General features: G+C 38.1%; 3 protein-coding genes and 1 pseudogene across 3 annotated transcripts; 1 reads left to right on the forward strand and 3 right to left on the reverse strand.

Annotated features, from left to right (window-relative positions):
• The first annotated feature begins 1383 nt into the window (after nucleotides 1-1383).
• LOC132627771 (coatomer subunit alpha-1-like) overlaps nucleotides 1384-18458 on the forward strand; it is a 24249-nt pseudogene continuing 7174 nt past the window's right edge.
• Nucleotides 4296-9437, reverse strand: LOC132627774 (uncharacterized). Its single transcript, XM_060343349.1, has 8 exons — nucleotides 9301-9437; nucleotides 9014-9207; nucleotides 6433-7258; nucleotides 5303-6346; nucleotides 5113-5211; nucleotides 4910-5008; nucleotides 4725-4823; nucleotides 4296-4651 (listed from the first exon to the last, which is right to left on the reverse strand). The coding sequence occupies exons 4-8, from the start codon at nucleotides 5417-5419 to the stop codon at nucleotides 4415-4417; spliced, it is 651 nt and encodes a 216-aa protein (XP_060199332.1). The 5' UTR covers nucleotides 5420-6346; nucleotides 6433-7258; nucleotides 9014-9207; nucleotides 9301-9437; the 3' UTR covers nucleotides 4296-4414.
• LOC132627773 (F-box/kelch-repeat protein At5g43190-like) lies at nucleotides 10431-11591 on the reverse strand. The gene has a single exon (XM_060343347.1). The coding sequence runs from the start codon at nucleotides 11589-11591 to the stop codon at nucleotides 10479-10481; it is 1113 nt and encodes a 370-aa protein (XP_060199330.1). The 3' UTR covers nucleotides 10431-10478.
• On the reverse strand, nucleotides 11733-16773 carry LOC132627775 (DNA polymerase epsilon subunit B-like). The gene is made up of 13 exons (XM_060343350.1): nucleotides 16450-16773; nucleotides 16196-16376; nucleotides 14930-15083; nucleotides 14688-14819; nucleotides 14144-14221; nucleotides 13599-13703; nucleotides 13410-13490; nucleotides 13174-13304; nucleotides 12996-13090; nucleotides 12800-12899; nucleotides 12400-12514; nucleotides 12195-12305; nucleotides 11733-11873 (listed from the first exon to the last, which is right to left on the reverse strand). The coding sequence occupies exons 1-13, from the start codon at nucleotides 16613-16615 to the stop codon at nucleotides 11733-11735; spliced, it is 1590 nt and encodes a 529-aa protein (XP_060199333.1). The 5' UTR covers nucleotides 16616-16773.

Below are 18458 nucleotides of genomic sequence, written 5' to 3' on the forward strand. Positions count from 1 at the left end.
CTTATAGCTGTAACTAGAAAAACCCAAAAACAGAGAAACAAAGATTCAAGGAGAGGTAAAGGGAACTTAAAGACAATTTGGCAAACTTCAAAAAATTTGACAAGCGAAAAGTCTATACTCTCACCACTTTAGTAGTTGCAATCGAAGGAAAGAAGGTTTAACCAATTCAGAAGATACACGGAGTAAGAGGAAGCAATGGGAACGATAGGAATCTAATATATTAGTGCAATCGCCATGCAAGTATGACAAAATGGTGAATCTCAAAAGTATCCTTGGTCTTCAATGTACTCACACTTATTATGTACTATGGCTTAAAAAAAAATTACTTAAAGGTTTGAATTGAAACCTCTTCAGTTAAAAATTATTCACGTAAATTTAATTTTTTTCCTTTCATGTTGTTGACTATAGCTGTAATTCGAATTGAAACCAAAAAATTAAAAAAAATTCTTTGTTATTTGAATACGTGCCCAATTAAACATCATAGTATAAATTGGACCAGATGAATAATTAACTTACAATGAGTCATTATGACAAACCAATAAGTGTATCCGTGAGTTTTTCACATGAAAATTGAAACTATTTCAGGCTTCAAAAATAGAGGTTTTTTCCCCTTATATCACTTTGACCAAGCTTATAGCTAAAAAGAACCCATATTTTTAGATCTTATCCTATTTAACACATTTTGTATATAATATGAAATACTTAGGAAAAAACAATAATTTCTTAATTTTTGATTATGATGTCCATCTTTTGACGCTTAGAAATTGATTGAGAGTGATATTCATGTTTATGATCTAAACATTGTTGGTTGAATTAAAGTGAAAAAAAATTAAAAATTCCATTTTTTTGGGGGTTTTAAAAGCTTGAAAAAATTAACAAAATTTGGGATGTTATTGAAATTGTGATTAAAATTTGAAGTTATTCGATGAATATTTGACCCATTTCAGATCGAGTTTCGTAGTTGAAGTTCGTAGGTGACGAAATTCAATTTTTGTATAGCATTATTATTATTATTAATATTATTATTTTCATATGATATCGCTATAGAAGTCCTCAAACACATTAAGGTTGAGGATTTCCGAGGGGTTGGATTCTTCCGTTATAAAGCTAGCTAAATGAATAAATGAGATCAACACACCATTTTTAAGGTAAATATTTTCGTTTTCTTAATTATACATGCACAGTATATTCCTTTTGAAACGGTTAACTATTATACTAAGGTCTCATTTGTTTACACTTGGTCTGAATCTGAATGGACCTTAGGCTATTATGTGCATTTGTTTATGTTAAGATTAAAAAATTATTTGGTACGAACAAGTCTTAATCATTATCTACTTCCAACACTCTGACACACAGAGAGACCAAATGTACCCTAAAGTTGAGATGTTTACGAAATTGGAGACGAAGAGTAATCGAGTTAAAGGACTCAGTTTTCATAGCAAAAGGCCATGGATTTTAGCTAGCCTTCACAGCGGTGGGATACAGCTTTGGGATTACCGTATGGGAACTCTCATTGATCATTCGACGAACACATTGGCCCCGTTCATGGCGTTCATTTTCACAACTCTCAACCTCTCTTTGTTTCTGGAACTTTCCTTTTCTTTTTTTCTTTTAAGAATATATACTGTTGCATAGCTGTAAAATATGTGCCATAGACCTTAGATAGAAGGGTATGGAGCTACATACAGCTAAGGGGTTCATCCGAACCCCCTTCGGCAAAAAATTACATGGTTTATACATGGTTAAAATAATTTTTTATGTATAGATAGTAGACGTTGAACCCCCTTTGAGCTTTTTTAGGTGTTTACTCCTCCTTATTTTGAATCCCCTTATCGCAGATCCGGACTCTGCCACTGGTCGTGAAGGTTAGTAGATAGTTGAGTGAGGTATTGCTTTTTGGCGGGGTAGGCTTGTGGTAGTCTGGAGCACGATGTCTGTTGTAGTTTTAGCATTATTATTGTAGTTTTTTGTCTTTTGATAACTATTACCATCTGTTGTAGCATTATTCTCGTAGATTTGGTCCATCGTGACATTTCTGCCCTCCCCAAACCCCTATGTCTTTGTGCATTTGCATAATGGAAATACTGTGTTAGAATGGTCTCAGTATATATTAATGCTCGCAGGGAATGACTACACGATAAAGGTCTGGAATTATAAGCTTCAATGGTGCCTATTTACCCTGCTTGGTCATCTTGATTATATTTGCACTGTTCAATTTCATCATGGATCCCTGGATTATCAGCGCAAGTGATGATCAGACAATCAGGATATGGAACTGGCAGTCCCGCACTTGTATTTTTGTCTTGAGTGGGCACAACCATTATGGGATGTCTGCCTTATTTCATCCCAAAGACAACTTGGTTGTCTCTGCATCTCTAGATCAGACTGTTCGGGACTGGGATATCGGTGCCCTAAGAAAGAAAACTGTTTCTTCTGCTGATGACTTCTTCGGTAGAGCAGATGCTATTGTGAAATATATTCTGAAGGGTCACAATCGAGGGGTTAACTGGGCTTCATTTCATCCTACGGTGCCCATAATAGTATCTGGTGCAGATGATGGTGTGACGAGGATCTGGGAGATGAAAGGTATGCTCTAAATCTTAAAGTAAACCCAATTTACTTAATGTCACTTAAATTGATAAAAAAATAAATTAAACAGGTGCTGCTTCAGCTTGGATTCGGTGGTCAGGGGTAGAACTATGAATATTAAATGCATTGTTGATCTTAATTTTTCAGGTTGACACTGAGGTTGCTAATTGTTTTGTGATATGTCTAGATATGAAGGCTCAGGAGGTGTTCGCATTGGGAGGCCAGGAGAATAATGTATCATGTGTTTTGTTCAACGCAAGTCAGGGTATTGTTGTTTCTTCAGAGGATAAGCGCATTCTAGAGTCAGATGCTAAATGTGGGATTCGTCTTCATGTTTTCCACAGGGCGCATGACAGATTCTGGACCCTTGCAGCTCATCCTGACATGAATCTTCTAGCAGCTGGTCATGACAATGGGATGATAGTGTTCAAGTTGGGGAGAGAACGCCTTGCACTGTGAGCGGAGATTCTTTGTTTTATCTGAAGGAGAATCTACTCCATGTGTACAAGTATCCTACTCAGAAGGAAAATGAGTTGATGCAATATAGAATGCCCGGTGGGTACCCTCTTACCCCAGGTCCACGAGCACTTTCTTACACTCCTACTGATGTAGTTTTGACCTGTTGGGACATGGATGGAGGTTCCTATAAACTATATATTTTACCTAAGGAAAGTTATGTTAGGGGTCAGCCTATTCCAAATGGGAAAAAAGGAAATGGACGATCAGCAGTTTTTGTTGCTTGGAACAGGTTTGCAGTGCTTGAGAAGAGAACCAACCAAGTCCTGGTTAAAGATCTGAAAAATGAAACTGTTAAGAAAACCCTTCTTCCTACTGCTGCTACTGATGCAATATATTATGCCGGCACAGGAAACTTATTATGCAGGGCAGAGGACAGTGTTGTTGTCTTCGATCTCCAGCAGAGAATTGTTCTTGGAGAGCTACAGACTCCTTTTGTCAGGTATGCTGTTTGGTCACCTGACATGGAAATTGTTGCTTTGCTTAGCAAGCATTCCATAGTAATAGCTGATAAGAACCCTGTGCACTATTGCACTCTTCACGAGAAAATTCGTGTCAAGAGTGATTCCTGGGATGACCATGGGGTCTACACATATACAACACCTAGTCCGGAACCAAAATGCCTCCGAAAAAAACTTTTTGAACCAAAATACCTCAACAAAAAAATAAGTTACTAAAGTACCCATAGCGCAGTATTTTACTGCGCTATAGCACTAACGGAGACGGAGCCGTTAACTGCTATAACGCAGTAAAATAATGCGCTATCCAAAACTGTAAAGCACCTATAACGCATTATTTTACCGCGTTATAGGAGCTTCCCATTCCCACCACCTTCACTCCTCTTTACGTAATTTATCTTTTTTACGTAGTTTAGCCATATATTAATCATGCTTTGAGACTCCGAAACTTTAATATTTTATATAGAACTCTAGTTATATTTGTACCATTAATAAAATAGGCTTAACACATCAAGAATACGTGATACTTTGGATTGTCATTTTAGTAGTTGAAAAGTGCTCGAAGTCCTTTTTTGTTTGAAGACTTGTAGTCATTAGCTTTAAGTTATTTATCTTTTAGGGTTTCGTCTTATTTTTAAATTAATGTTTAACTTTATTTCGAATGTGTCACGTTTTTTTAATCATCAATTTAGGATGTGAAACTATAAACAATAATAAAGACTAATGATAATATTTATAAATATGCAAAAAATGTATAATATTTACGATAAATTGTACAACACTAATGTATATACACTATCTAGGATGGGTCCCACATGTAGTATGTCGGAGACTATCCCTAGGCCTAAGGCTCATACCATCCCCACCGCCCTCGCCATCGTCTCCGTGTCGCCCTTTTTCCTCTTAATAACCGGGCGCTCCAAGTCATGATCATCTCCTTTTCCCCTAGCCCTTGCGCCCTTAACTAGAACGTGCTTCTTCTTGGGATCTTGTCCCGCTGGCACACTCAGAACCTCAGGCTGAGCTGGGTCTGGAAACTCGACCTCTTCCTCGTCGGGAGTCGCCACCGCAGGCGCCGAAGGATGAACCTGAAAAGTATATAAATATTAGTACCATTTCTTATTTATATTGAATACATTAACGTTATTTATTTAATCAAACCTGTGTGTCAACGGGCGCCTGAGAAGGCTCCTGAGATGGGTCTCTAGGCTCCTGAGATGGGTGTGATGGTGAATATGAGGTAGTCTCCTGGACGAGATGCTGTTCGAAGTTCAAGTAAATGTTATAAAAATTAAATAAATATTTACCTTATATTGAATAAAATTAGTTTTAAGTAAAAAACTTACATGCGCCTCGGTAGTCTCATGAGAAGACACCTCTGCCTCGGCAGGCTGATGAGAATGCTCCGGAATGGGCAGCTCCTGTGGACCCACTGGCGCCGAATCCTAAAATATGAAAAAAATGAAATAATAAGTACTTTAAATGATCAAATATGTATATTAAATATTGACCTTATATTGAATAAAACTAATTTTAATTAAAAGCTTACATGTGGATCGACAGTCACATGGGAAGACATCGCTGGCTCGGTAGGCCTATGAGAAAATGCCTGAGTGGGTGGCTCTGGTGGACCCGCTGACGCCGAATCCTAAAATATAAAATAATACTAAATAATGAGTAACATATATATATTTAAAATAAATAATTTAAATGAACAAATAAGTATTTTAAATACTAACCGGGATAAAAAACTCATCGAAGTCAAGAATCCGGACTCCCTCTAAATTCCTCACAGGCCGCTCATCAACTAATGAAGCGCGTAATGCCGCCCAATCAACGTTATCACGCTCCTCCATGTATGCATTCTGACTCGGTTGTGATGAAGACCCGGGTATCTCAGCAAGTAAGAGCACCGGCGTAAACGTAGGTGAGTCCCCAGGTGAGCTGCCACCGGCCTGGAATGGCTGCGGATGGACTAGACCGTGAACGCCCTATGGAATGGGATCGGCCTCATCCGCCTCATCTACCAGTCCTCCACCACCAGGTCCTCTAGCAGCAGCGCTGCGTCCTTTACGCGCCCGGCATCCTCCGGCAGCACGGCGTCCTCTGCCAGCATGGCCTCCTCCTCAGGGAGCACCCGGTGCTGCCTGATACTCAGCCTTCGGAAAAGGCTCCGCCACGCGCCTAATCTCGCCTGCCTGGCAGATACCATCCTCGGAAATCCTAACCATCTACGCGGCAAGCCCCGCAAGCCCAGGGTAAGGCATATGCTCTAACCCCAAGATGCGTAAACGTTGTACGGCCACCAATTGCAGTTGTGTTTAACAGAAACAAAAAATGTTTATTTTTAAAACGTAACAATTAATGAAATTAGATAAATCTAAACACGGTAAACTTACCAATGCCTTGTACTGCCCCGCGAGTGCTGAATATCCTACATCCCAAGGGGGACGCAAAGCGGGGTTGCCGATCAATCGGCGTGTGATCTGATAATACCAGCGTATGTAATGCTCAATGGGAGTCAAATGGCCGACCACCGCTAAAGTGCCCAACCTGTTCTCCCAACGGTGGAGCTGGACAGCCATGAAAGCCAGAAAATCATCATCAACGGCAGCCCGATCGTCCGTCATGTGATCAAGCTGGTCCCGGAATGGAAGAATACTGTGGTGCGTATCGACATCCTGGTCAAAACCCGTTGTCCACCTCCTCGCATAAGGCATGTCAATCTCGAGGTGATGCCTAGGTACGGTCTGAAAAGACAGCATCCTCTCTCACGCCCATAACTGTAAGTGATATTAAAAATTACGATTTTTTAGTCGTCCTTTCAAGAGGTTTGTTGACATTAAAGGAACGCACACTTAAATATTACCTGGAGAAGAGCAAAAAATGCACACACATCTCTGACAGCACCAATAGATGCTCGGCACAGGCATCTGTAAAGATACGCCAAAACAGCACCGCCCCAGCTGTAGTCTCCCAAGCGGTCCAGATGCTCCAAGAAAACCAAGTAACGTAAACTGACAAAGGCACCCGATGAATTTGGGAACAAGATGCCCCCGAATATAATAAGCAGGTACAAACGAGCATGACGATCAACATCGTCCTGCGGGGTGCCGTCGTCAACCGGATACAGACCCTCCAAATAAGTGCAGAGTGCACTAAGCTGAACCCGACTCTGTCCCGATATCTGGGCCGCGGCATCAGGCATGAAGTGGGTGAGCCTAGTCAACTCTGTCACCCACGTCTGACCAGGAGGAGGCTCGTACCGAGTGTACAGTGGCTCTCCATCAACCCGCAATCCTAAGAGGACCTCGACATCCTGAAGTGTAATCGTGGCCTCACCAGTGCGAAGATAGAAGGTATGTGTCTCTGGCCTCCACCGCTCAACCATTGCCGTGATGAGCGCTCAATCATGCTGTACCCGACCAACGGACACGCAACGGTAGATGCCGCCCCGAAATAATATCTCCAACACGCGAGGGTGTGGGGGGTGCTCGCGTAAAAGAGCCCACGCTCTCTGCAGCCTACGGGGACGGAACCTAGTAGATATCCCTATAGTACCGGCCCATAATAACTCTGACCTATGATTGTCTTGCAAAGACAATATTGATCTATCAGCGGGCCCCGGGTGAACAGCGGGCCCTGGGTGATCATCAGGCCCAGGAGGAACATTCGGATCCATGAAAGAGTCCGATCTGTACAAACTAAATTAGTCATTATTCTTGAAATGAAAGATAAATTATATTAACTAATCGAAATTTAGCAGTAATATTTGTTTGGAACTCTATTTTGAATATGTGATACATTTTTAGTTGACCAAATAGCCAACACAACTACGATAAAATTAAACTAAGAGAGTATATTCGTCGACCACATATTTTCCATAAACTTTACATTTTTAAGATATTTTTTTTTATTTAACATATATATTCACGCTTTTAAAATTGTATAGATTAACATTTCATAATCGTTTACAACTTGTTTGGATGGTTGTTACCTATTGTATTATATTATGTTGTTAGTTTAAATAAAATGTTTGCTTTGGTTGCTACTTTAATTTTATTGTTATGTAACGACGAAAGGTTCTATTTTATGTAACCACTGATTTGGTCCTATACAATACAACACAATACGATAAATGTCAAAACAATACATAACAATCATCCAAACAAAGTGTTAACAATATAATAATTCATTACCAATCAACTTCTTTCAATTCATAAAGAATATTTAACAAATACTCAATTAACAAAATAATAATTCATTAACAATTCATAAATAATTAACCAAATTAACAATTCATAAATAATTAACCAAATTAACAACTCATAAACATATAACAAAATAACAATGCATAAACATTTAACAAATTAACAATGCATAAACATTTAACAAATTAACAATGCATAAATATTTAACAAATTAACAATTCATAAACATTTAACAAATAATGAATTAAACCAAAAAAAAAACGGAACAGTGGCTTAAGCCACTGCATAGCCAGCCCGATCAAACCAAAAAAAAATAAATGAAATTTGCTTTTTTTTTTTTTGGAAATTAAGGACGATTAAATGTAAAACATGCATGCAATATAATGTATATAACAAAATAATAACAAAAGTTCATAGTAGAAAATTTTAATCGAAGATTATTTGTAGAGTTATTTTAATCGAGTTGTACGCCGCTTTTTCTCAAAATTCGAACTTAGAATCTTGCTCCTTAACTTGAATATACCGAGAATCTAAACTTTCCGGATGAAATTTAATAGAAAATGACGTTTTTAAGACGTGGGGACCACCTCAAATCGCCTCCAATGGCGTTTTGAATTTTTTTTTTCCACTGGAGGGGACCAGTGGTGGAACCCGATCGGGTTATAGAGGAGTTATATAGCGCAGTATTTTACTGCGCTATAGGAGAGAGACAAACTCCTATAACGCAGTAAAATAATGCGTTATAGGTGACTCACGGTTTTGGATAGCGCATTATTTTACTGCGTTATAGTACTTAACGGCTCCGTCTTCGTTAGTGCTATAGCGCAGTAAAATATTGCGCTATAGGTACTTTTGTAACTTATTTTTTTGTTGGGGTATTTTGATTCAAAAAGTTTTTTTCGAGGGCATTTTGGTTCCGGACTCTACAACACCTAACCATAATCAAGTACTGTCGTCCTAATGGGGATAGTGGAATCATCAAAACCTTAGACGTTCCAGTCTACATTACCAAGATATGTGGGAAGACTCTCTTTTGCTTGGGTCAAGATGGGAAAAACCTTCCTATTATTATTGATTCGACCGAATACATTTTCAAACTGGCCCGCTTAGAAAGAGATATGATCAAGTTATGAGTATGATAAAAAAAAACTCAGAGCTTTGTGGTCAAGCCCTGATTGCCCATTTGCAGCAGAAGGGTTTTCCTGAGGTTGCTCTTCATTTTGTTAAGGATGAGCTTACTTGTTTCAAGTTTCAACTTATCCTTGAAAGTGGGAACATTGAGATAGCTCTTGAATCTGCTAAGAAGATTGATCAGAAAGATCACTGGTATAGGCTTGGGGTGGAGGCCCTTGCCCCTTAGGCAGGTTAATGCAGGTATTGTTGAATATGCCTACCAGAAGACGATGAACTTTAAGAGGCTCTCTTTCCTTTATCTAATAACAGGAAACCTGGATAAGTTATCAAAAATGATGAAAATAGCTGAAGTAAAGAATGAAGTTATGAGTCAATTCCACAATGCCTTGTACCTTGGTGATGTTCGTGAGCGTGTTAAGATTTTGGAGATTTCTGGTCATCTGCCCCTAGCATACATTACAGCTGCAGTCCACGGACTCAAGGACAGTGCTGAGCGTCTTGCTGAAGAATTGAGTGGTAATGTTCCATCATTGCCAAATGACATGAAAGCATCTCTGTTGCTTCCCCCTACTCCAATCTTGGGTGGGGGAGACTGGCATCTATTGATGGTGACAAAAGGGATATTTGAAGGTTGGTCAGTATGCTACAGCCAGGGGTGGACATGAGGAGTATGAGGAGGCTGCAGATGATGATTGGGGTGAGTCACTGGCTATTGGTGACGTGGAAACTCTGCAGAATGAGGAAGGACAAGAAGAAAATGACAAAGATGGAGATGGGATCATGAGGATCTGGATCTTCACACACCAAAGACTGCTTCAAATGCTCGCTCTTCCCTTTTTGTTATCCCAACCCCTGGCATGTCTGTGGCCCAGACTTGCGTCCAAAAATCATCTCTTGCTGCTGAACATACGGCTGCTGGCAATTTCGACACTGCTATGCGGTTACTGACCCGACAACTAGGGATTAGGAACTTCTCTCCTTTAAAGCAGCTGTTTGCACTTCATATGGGAAGCCACACACATCTGTGTGCCTTCTCCTCTGCACCCATTATCTCTTTGGCGATTGAGAGAGGTTGGAGTGAGTCAGCTAGTCCCAATGTGCGGGGTCCACCTGCCCTTGTCTTTAATTTTGGTCAGCTGGAAGAAAAACTTAAAGCTGCATATAGGGCCACAGCTTGTGGGAAATTCTCTGATGCCGTTATATTATTCCTGAGCATTCTTCACACGCACAAGTATTACTCCACATTCATTGCACGTTGATAACAAGTTCTTTTCCACAAACATGGAGACATCAATCACCGTCTGAAGATTAAAGCCATACAAAATTGTCCAAACCAAGACAAGAAATTCAATTGTCTTCCTTTTCAAAGTACACCAAAATTCAACAACACCACTCAAATTCTTTTAAAAAAAACAATGCCTCTACAAGGTTTTCATATGCTAATAAATCACTGCTAACTGTAGCGAATAAAACACAATGCTACTCCTATATACACCAAAACCAAAAAGAAAAGAACACAACATAAAGAGAGTCAAAGAACAAAAACCTTTAGAACCAATTGATGTTACTATTACACAAAGGCATATAGCTCAGGAACAAAGGAAAACCATCTAAATCCACAGCTCCATTTATCAGGCAATGAAGGGCATTTTGGAAGCCAATGCCAAGTCCTTCTAGCAACCTTGTAATACAAAATCTCAGGCCAAGAATAGCAACAAACACAAATCAACCCTTTATGCCAAAAGCAATAAACATGTTCATAGTTGTGGTAACAAACTGATAAAAACTTCTTACAAATCAATTCTGGCACATTCTCAACATCCACCCAAATCTTGGAATTTTCATCCAATTCCCACAACTTCATGCTTCTTGAAATCCCATTACTTCCATTTCCACTAATCAAGTACAATTTCCTATCACCGTCACTCACCAATCTAGCAAAAGCAAGCTCATTAGGCAGCGCAAAATTGGATCTTTGCCACTTCCCAGTATCAAGATCCATACATACTATAAAATAAGGCTCTGGGGTAATAAAATACAAATACCCTTTATAAAAAACACCTTCTTGATGATGATTTTCATTTAAAATCAGATCAAATCCTCCAAATTGACTCCAAGAATGAACCAAAGAATCATAGACAAAAACTTGGCTTGAAGATCCAACAGTAGACATCACAAAAAGCTTGTATCCATTATTACTTGAAGAAATCAAAGTTAGGGACTCAAAAGCAAAAGGCAAAGTTGGAAATTTAACAACCCTTGAAGTTCTTGCTAAAACATTTGTTATAATGAAAGAATTAGAACTTGGGCGAGTGAAACAAAGCAAACCATTAGAAGAAGATAAAAGAACAAATGAAGAAGATGGCAAAACAGGTGAAATACAAAGAGATAAATTTCTCCAGTTGTTGTGAACAGTGTCAAAAAGAGGGTACTGTCTTGGAAATTGTGGGTGTGAAAGTAAGAAAAATGAAGAAAAAGGTGATGAATTAGAAGATTTAGGGGAGTGTTTGGAAATAAAAGGAGGTGAAAAAAGAAGAGTGTTGAAATGCTTACAAGTTGATCTGAGTTTCAAGAAAGTCTTTAATGGAAGAAATGAAAGCAAATATTCCAACACATCTTCTGGTAATTTACTCCATATCTTTGGATCCATTTGTTTTGATAATACCATCTTCTTGTTTTCCATTATTTGGGTACATAAATATTGATGAAAAAGATATAGACGGAAAAAGATAATGAAAGAGCCAAAAGACAATTGAGACTAATTTAGCCACCAAAGAGTTAAATCACTAAGCTAAGATGCCAGCTTGAAGTTGATGCTTACAAGTTACAATGCTGATAATTCTACTTCCTGATTGCACGGCCGGTATGCCACAAATGTGCCATCATTTGAGAAGGAACCAGGATTAAAGCATGTAACTCCTGTGCACCTGAAAGCTTTCTGCTCACTTTTGTCCCCTAAAACTATCTGTTTGGAAATATCAGAAAAACTTTTATCAATTACAGTTAGTTCAAAAGTGTATCCTGTTATCAATTTCAGGTCATAACAGTACGAAAAATTAGAGAATAACATGTCTTCAACTTGAGACAACATATAAACTATTTAATCACATGGGGGATCTGTGTCACAAGATCATAGACTTCACTTATGTTTCTGCAATCATCACCAAGTTGGTAGATACTGATGATTTAAGATCACAGCTTTTAAATAGGAAGGCGTACATGCATTGTCTGATGGAGGAAACTGCAATTTCTACAAAATCTATATATAGAAGAAAGAGGAAAGTACCGTATGCGGGGTTGGATAAAGGTGTAGACCGTGATCATAATTCCAGATAATGGGTTGAACCGTCAAGGGGAGGGGGCAGAGATGGCTTTGATGTATTATAGTTGCAACAAGCTGCAAGAAAAACAAAAAATTAGCACATCCTGAATTTCACGACCTGTGATACCAAAATAAATCCAAACTTTGAGAATATGAAGACGGAGTTTACATGCTCAAATGGATCACTGGTTTCTTCCGTTGAGGGAGGTATTAGACATGACCTTCGCATTCTATAAAGCATATCTTGGCGGAATAGCACAATGTCTTGGGTGTAAAACCTGATTCTGTTTCAACATGAAAAGTTAAGAAGGCATCACTTCATCTATAATATAATACTCGCTAACATTTCAGCAGAAGATGCAATCCAAGCACCCAAAGTGCACACAACATTACATAACATGAGTGATTGCTGGACGACTTGAAGATTTTAATTGTGCTCATTTTGATTGGTATCTAAATGTGAACTACACATTTGCATTACTTGTTTTCTTTTTGTTTAAAAATTTGAAAAAAAGGCTCAAGCTCTCGTTGTTTAATTCAAAAGTCAGTGTGCAGCAGACAAAGGATACCTGCATGGGTTACTGGAGAATATTGCATTCGGAACATACTTCTGAAGTTCTTCAGTTAGGTATTTAGGCAAAGGACATCTGGGTAAGGCTGTTGAAGGACCTGGAGAAACAAGAGAAAAGCTTCTCATTATTTATTGAGTTGGTAGAGAAGCTTAAACGACAAATTGTGATGATTTAAAAACATTTAAAAACACACCTACATCATCAGGACCAGGGATAAAAAGAAACCGACTATGATCTTTTAGTCGTTGGTGTGATGCAATCATTTGTCCAAGCTTTCCAAACTGAACTCTGTATATTATGTTGATTTGTCACTTCCTTTACCAACAAATAACCATAGCAGTAACACAGCTAAATTTTAAACTTTCACTTGCCTGAGACTTGAGATCGACTTGAATGAAAGATTGAATGGCTGAGAGCAGAAATTTCCCATGAAGACAAATAGAGAAGGAACCACCTCTACACTTTCATAACCATTGAGGATAGTCTCCAGATTTTCCAAAGTCTTCTCTAAGGATAGGGGAGAATGGTGGATTAGGCAACCATAACCAGATCAAGCGTATTAAAACAAGAAAGAGAGGTTTACAAAGAAAAAAAGAAACATATATACCTCCTCACTGTCCAGCCATATATCAGATAGTATAACAAACATATCATTCACAGCTTTTTTCTCCAGCTCTGCAAGTCTCAGCTGTTCCAGAAGTTAGGGAAGCTTCATATCAATTTTTGGCTACCATGAATAGTTTTTGTCATGGTATTATCAATTTTTCTATTATTGAAACCAAATAAAAAAGGATACAGTTTCCTCTTTGGTAAGAATACCACCACCAAAGAAGTCTAATCCTGAAAAGAATGCCATGGACTTTTCTCTGTCCTCTAATGGAGGAAATCCACATGTTCTGACCTGCACAATACTTTTAGCAAATTAGGTATAAATCAAACCACCAATCATATTAAGTTATCAACATATCCAAAATCAGCCGAAAATTTTGACATCGACTCTTTCATGGTGGAGTTGCTAATTCGTGAACAGTCACGTCAGAATAAAAATTACTAATGCAAGCTGGATTTGGCAAGCTTTTCTTGAGAGAATTTTGAATTGGTAGGTACAGACTCAGCTTTGGAAAGCTTTATTGATCTTGTTCTTCACGTGTAAGAATAGGAATATAAATCGGTTTTTAATGAGCAGAACTCACTTCTTCTGCAGTTACTTCGTCAGTTGTTGATAAGAAACTAAAAGTGGAGACCATTGAAACTACACCACAAAGTATGAAAATTAACGTTGCTGCTGAATACCTATTCTCAAGTATTTATCTAAAGAACAGATTGAGTACAAGAATTGACCTGAAAAACACCATCCAACTGCATTTCACCCTCTGCCAGGACAATTGTATTTTCCACAAAGAAACCTGTAGTTATCTTGTACTGCAGGTTAAGGATAATACAGCATGTAATTGCCAATACTGTACCTATAAGAGCACAATTTAAGAGCACCGACATCTACAAAGAGGGAGCAGATTCAATGTGCTTTCATTCTATAATAAGATGGAGCACATCCAAGGCGTAATCCAAACATAAACATGAAGTGAAATTGTAAAACAGTAAGACTAATTATAGGAGTAAACACTTAAAGAAAACTGCAACCAAGAGTTTTAGGAAAAAACATATCTGATATAAGCAAATGGTTCGGTTTCTAAGACCACTAAAGAACTAAAGAAAGATAAACAATCATCGGCGACAATTCAACATCAGAAGAGAAAAACGTGCTAATGAAGGACATTAACTACTCAGATTCCAATATACTAGTCTTTTACTTCGTAGCAATAGCACGGTGGTTGTATCAACTATCATGAGCAGTGAAATGAGATAAAACATCTGAAAAGGATATTGCACTCGATAAATTTACTTCAACAGCTGCAGTAAGGTCTTCCAAGTAGAAATGACCATCCTCCAACTGAGATATTACTCCCATTATCCATCTTCTGCCTACCCGTCCAACAAGAGATTGAATGGGAGATATCTGCAAACAACCATTTTCCTACTGTGAGCATCATCTTGCACAGGAACTTGAAAGTCGTAGCTCTACCCAGAGAGATGTGAATCTAAAGTAGGATCATGGTTGCCACTCACCTCACAGCTGCCATGCTCAGAAGTAGAGGCATCAAAAGCAAGGGTTGAAAACCGTGGATCACGAGATAATCTCTGGAACAATAAGAGGAATCTATCCTTGTATAAGATGGCTTTTGCAGAGGCATCGCCGTGAATGGGAAGCCTCCCTGTATGCCTACACACACAAAAGGAAGTCTTCTTTTTACTTAAAATTATAGGCATAGGAACTACAACCATACACAGATCTTTCAGAAAGGTAAGCAAACATGCAGCTGCAGGAAAAAAAATGCAACATATTTTTTGTATTCAGTTATTTTAGGACTGAAATTCTTGTTTTTGACTAAGGTTTGAACAAATACAATAATACCAATTCAAATAAAGGTGTCACTTTTTCCTCAATTTGTATACAAATACAAAAAGAACTAACTTTTCAGATACGTCTATTACTGACAAAAACATCAACCTAAACAAGCGTGAAAGAGTTGGTTTTTTGTCTTGTGATAGAAAATCCATGTGACAATTTTAGTTGGATGATTTCCATTACTTGGAGCCAAAGGATGATTTACTTGGAGCCAAAGAATGCATTGCTTGGAGCCAAAGATGTGGAGGAGAATTGAAATGCCATGTAGCACACTTGGAGCCCAAGTCATTTTGTGCCTATAAAATGAGAGGCAATTCTTCTTTGTTCATCATCCCAAAATTCATACAATCCTTTATAGTGAGTAGAGAGTTGAGAGAGAAATTCTCTTAAGTGTAGTTGGGAAATCTCCCCTTTCTGTGTTAATAATAAAAAGGCAACTGTTCTCTGGTGGACGTAGGATCATTTTGATCCGAACCACGTTAAATCTTGTGGTGTTCTTTCTTTTACGTTTCCGCTAACAAAGCGGATAAATTGTCTTACACCCTGGTTACATTCCAATGAAATAGTTAAATTCCTTAAAGTTATAGAGTAAACATTTTTATGATCATGCTCACTAAAATAAAATTCACAAAGTTTTCGTCCTCTTCTTTCAGATTCGTTAGGGGCGATGCAATTAGAGATGTTACCTGTCTCTAAGCTATAAATAATGCAATAAATCTCTCATTTAGAAATCAAGTACCCCCATGGGAGAAAATAAACATTTATTTTACTTGTTTCTGTGCCTAGAAAAGGGTACAGGGAAAGAGATGAAAGAAATACCCAATTCCTAAAGTTGCAGCCAGGATAAAAGGCAAAAAGAAAAGCAATAAATTAAAATTAAAATTAAAATTAAAAAAAAAAATGGATAAAAGAGTTGAGTAGCATACTCGTGAAAGTACTTCTTAACAGGATCATATCGAAATTTAGGTACAAGAAAAGCATCAATAACACGAAGTGCAGAAGCAGGTGAACCACTTGAACTAGGGTTCTCCTCAACAGCAGCATCTGCCTCCAATAAAATGCTCACCACTTTATGCACTGACTCCTTATCCAAAATCGAAGATTTCACTGCCAAATTAAACAATAATTACAACAAACAAAACTGAAAAAAAAAGACAAAAAGTGGATTCGTTGTACGGACATGAAAGATGGTGGAGCTCATCGAGAAGGAGTTCAAGAGCGTCGTCTAAAGCATCGGAGGGAAAATGGTTAAGGAAAGAGAGGACTTCAGGGAGTGCTTCAACTTTGAGAGAGTAACCTCTCATCTTGAATTTTCTCTGTACTTTGTTTCTTATAACTCCACTCATTCTTTTGAAGATTTTGGCTTTGTAATTCTATCTGTTTTTGGACTTGTAGTTTTCTTTGTTTGTGGATCTGGTATCAGCGGTGCTGTAGGCGGGAGACGGCACTGGCTTTACGTATTGGGATTTTTCTGTGCACAATTTGGGGGGGCGGAGAGAGAGAGAAGAGAGAGAACGAGGAGGGGTGGCGGCTGAAGAAATTGACCCGGGTCGGGTCAGATGTGTGGGCTGGGTATTAAAAATGAGTTAATTGATTTGGGCTAGTGAATTAAAAGAATGGGATGATTGTAAATGGACCGAATTAATATGGCTGGTCTGAAAATAATTGATTGGGCTCGGATTTGGGGCTGATGAATTAAAAATATGGGCTGAGTGAAAGAAATAAGTCGGCCAATGGTAAAAACCTTTTGTTACCATTCAGATTTGAAAACATCTCCCAAAATTTCCCCCCTTTTTCCTTATTTTTCACGAAGAAGGTAACCACACTCGTCCTCTCTTCGTCTTTCATTTTATAAGAAGCAAAAACGTAGTCGTTCAAGTATTTTCTTGTCGTATACTTGGTTTGGTTGGCTGGACTGTGTTCTCTCTTCGTTTTGTTGTAAATTAGTGTAAGGCGATCAATTTCGTCGAATATGTGTTTAACTCCCGTCCCCCGTTCGTTGCTCGGTGATTCTAGAAATCCCTTTTTATTTCTTGGTGTGTTATTATGTATTATTTATGTGCTTTGTTTGAGATGTCTTAGATTAGATTAGATGTATTTGTCGGAAACAGTATTAACGTAGTTTTTAGGCTGCTGTAGTTTTAAAGTTTGGAGGATTCGTACTGCCTCAAAAATAGTACGAATACTGTTTCAGATGTTAATACACAATACAGACAGCTTTGATTGGTTTATGTTAAGTAAAAGGAAGAGTAAACTAGAGTTCCAGGTCTGTTACAATTGAAATCTTTAGAGATGGTTGATAGGATGCGATCTTAATATGGTTAAGATAACCCCCTTTGTGTGGTTTAGCTGGTTAGCATTCAATGTTTTCTTTACTTGTTTTCATTAGAATTCCTCACTATGTAACTCTCCAATGTGCGTAAGCTTTATGTTCTATGTTGGCATGTCTTAGTTTAGGTTTGTGTGATTAGTTGAGTTCAAATTTTGCTTTAGTTATCTTAAAAGTGATCACTCATGCTTTAGCCTTGTAAGCTGAATACAATTATCAACTTTGCTATAGGGTTTAAGCTGTGTTACATTAATTAATACTCATGCTTGTTTCCACTGTTGGTTAGCTCTTAGTATAGACAAGAGAAAAGGGTAAAAATGAGTGCTCACTTGATCATAGGGCACCATAGGATGAGCATTTATGGTGTTTATTATACATTCATCCAAAGTCTCTAAGCAGACCCCTTCCCCTTTTTTTTTTCCCTTTGTTGTAGTTCTTCTTTTTGCGACAAATGTGGTAAGTGGATTAGTTTAGTTTTAATTTGTATGTCAAGTCATTGACTTGTAGTTCTCATTGCACTAAAATACTATCTTGTGTTTTCTTTTAACAAAATGATCTCCCTAAGTTTACTGTTAAGTCAACTAGTATCTCTAACTGCTTGATCAAACTTGTAACATCTTTATCATATTTGTAGCATCTTTGGAACCAAATCACATTAGCTTGTCATAATTTAGGAAAGTGACCTCAAGATATTCTTAGAACATTTTGGATCTGCCCTGCTGCTTTACTAAATATGTTAGTTTTAGAGTTGGACATATTCGGACCTCTACTAGGGCTAGAGCTAGCCGGAAAAAGAAAACAAAAAAGACTTAGCCAAAAAGAAGTACATAATAAGAAAATGCTCCACGCTCTACCTTCCT

The sequence above is a fragment of the Lycium barbarum genome, chromosome 2 (genome assembly GCF_019175385.1).
Source record: "Lycium barbarum isolate Lr01 chromosome 2, ASM1917538v2, whole genome shotgun sequence".
In the NCBI taxonomy this organism is placed as follows: domain Eukaryota; kingdom Viridiplantae; phylum Streptophyta; class Magnoliopsida; order Solanales; family Solanaceae; genus Lycium; species Lycium barbarum.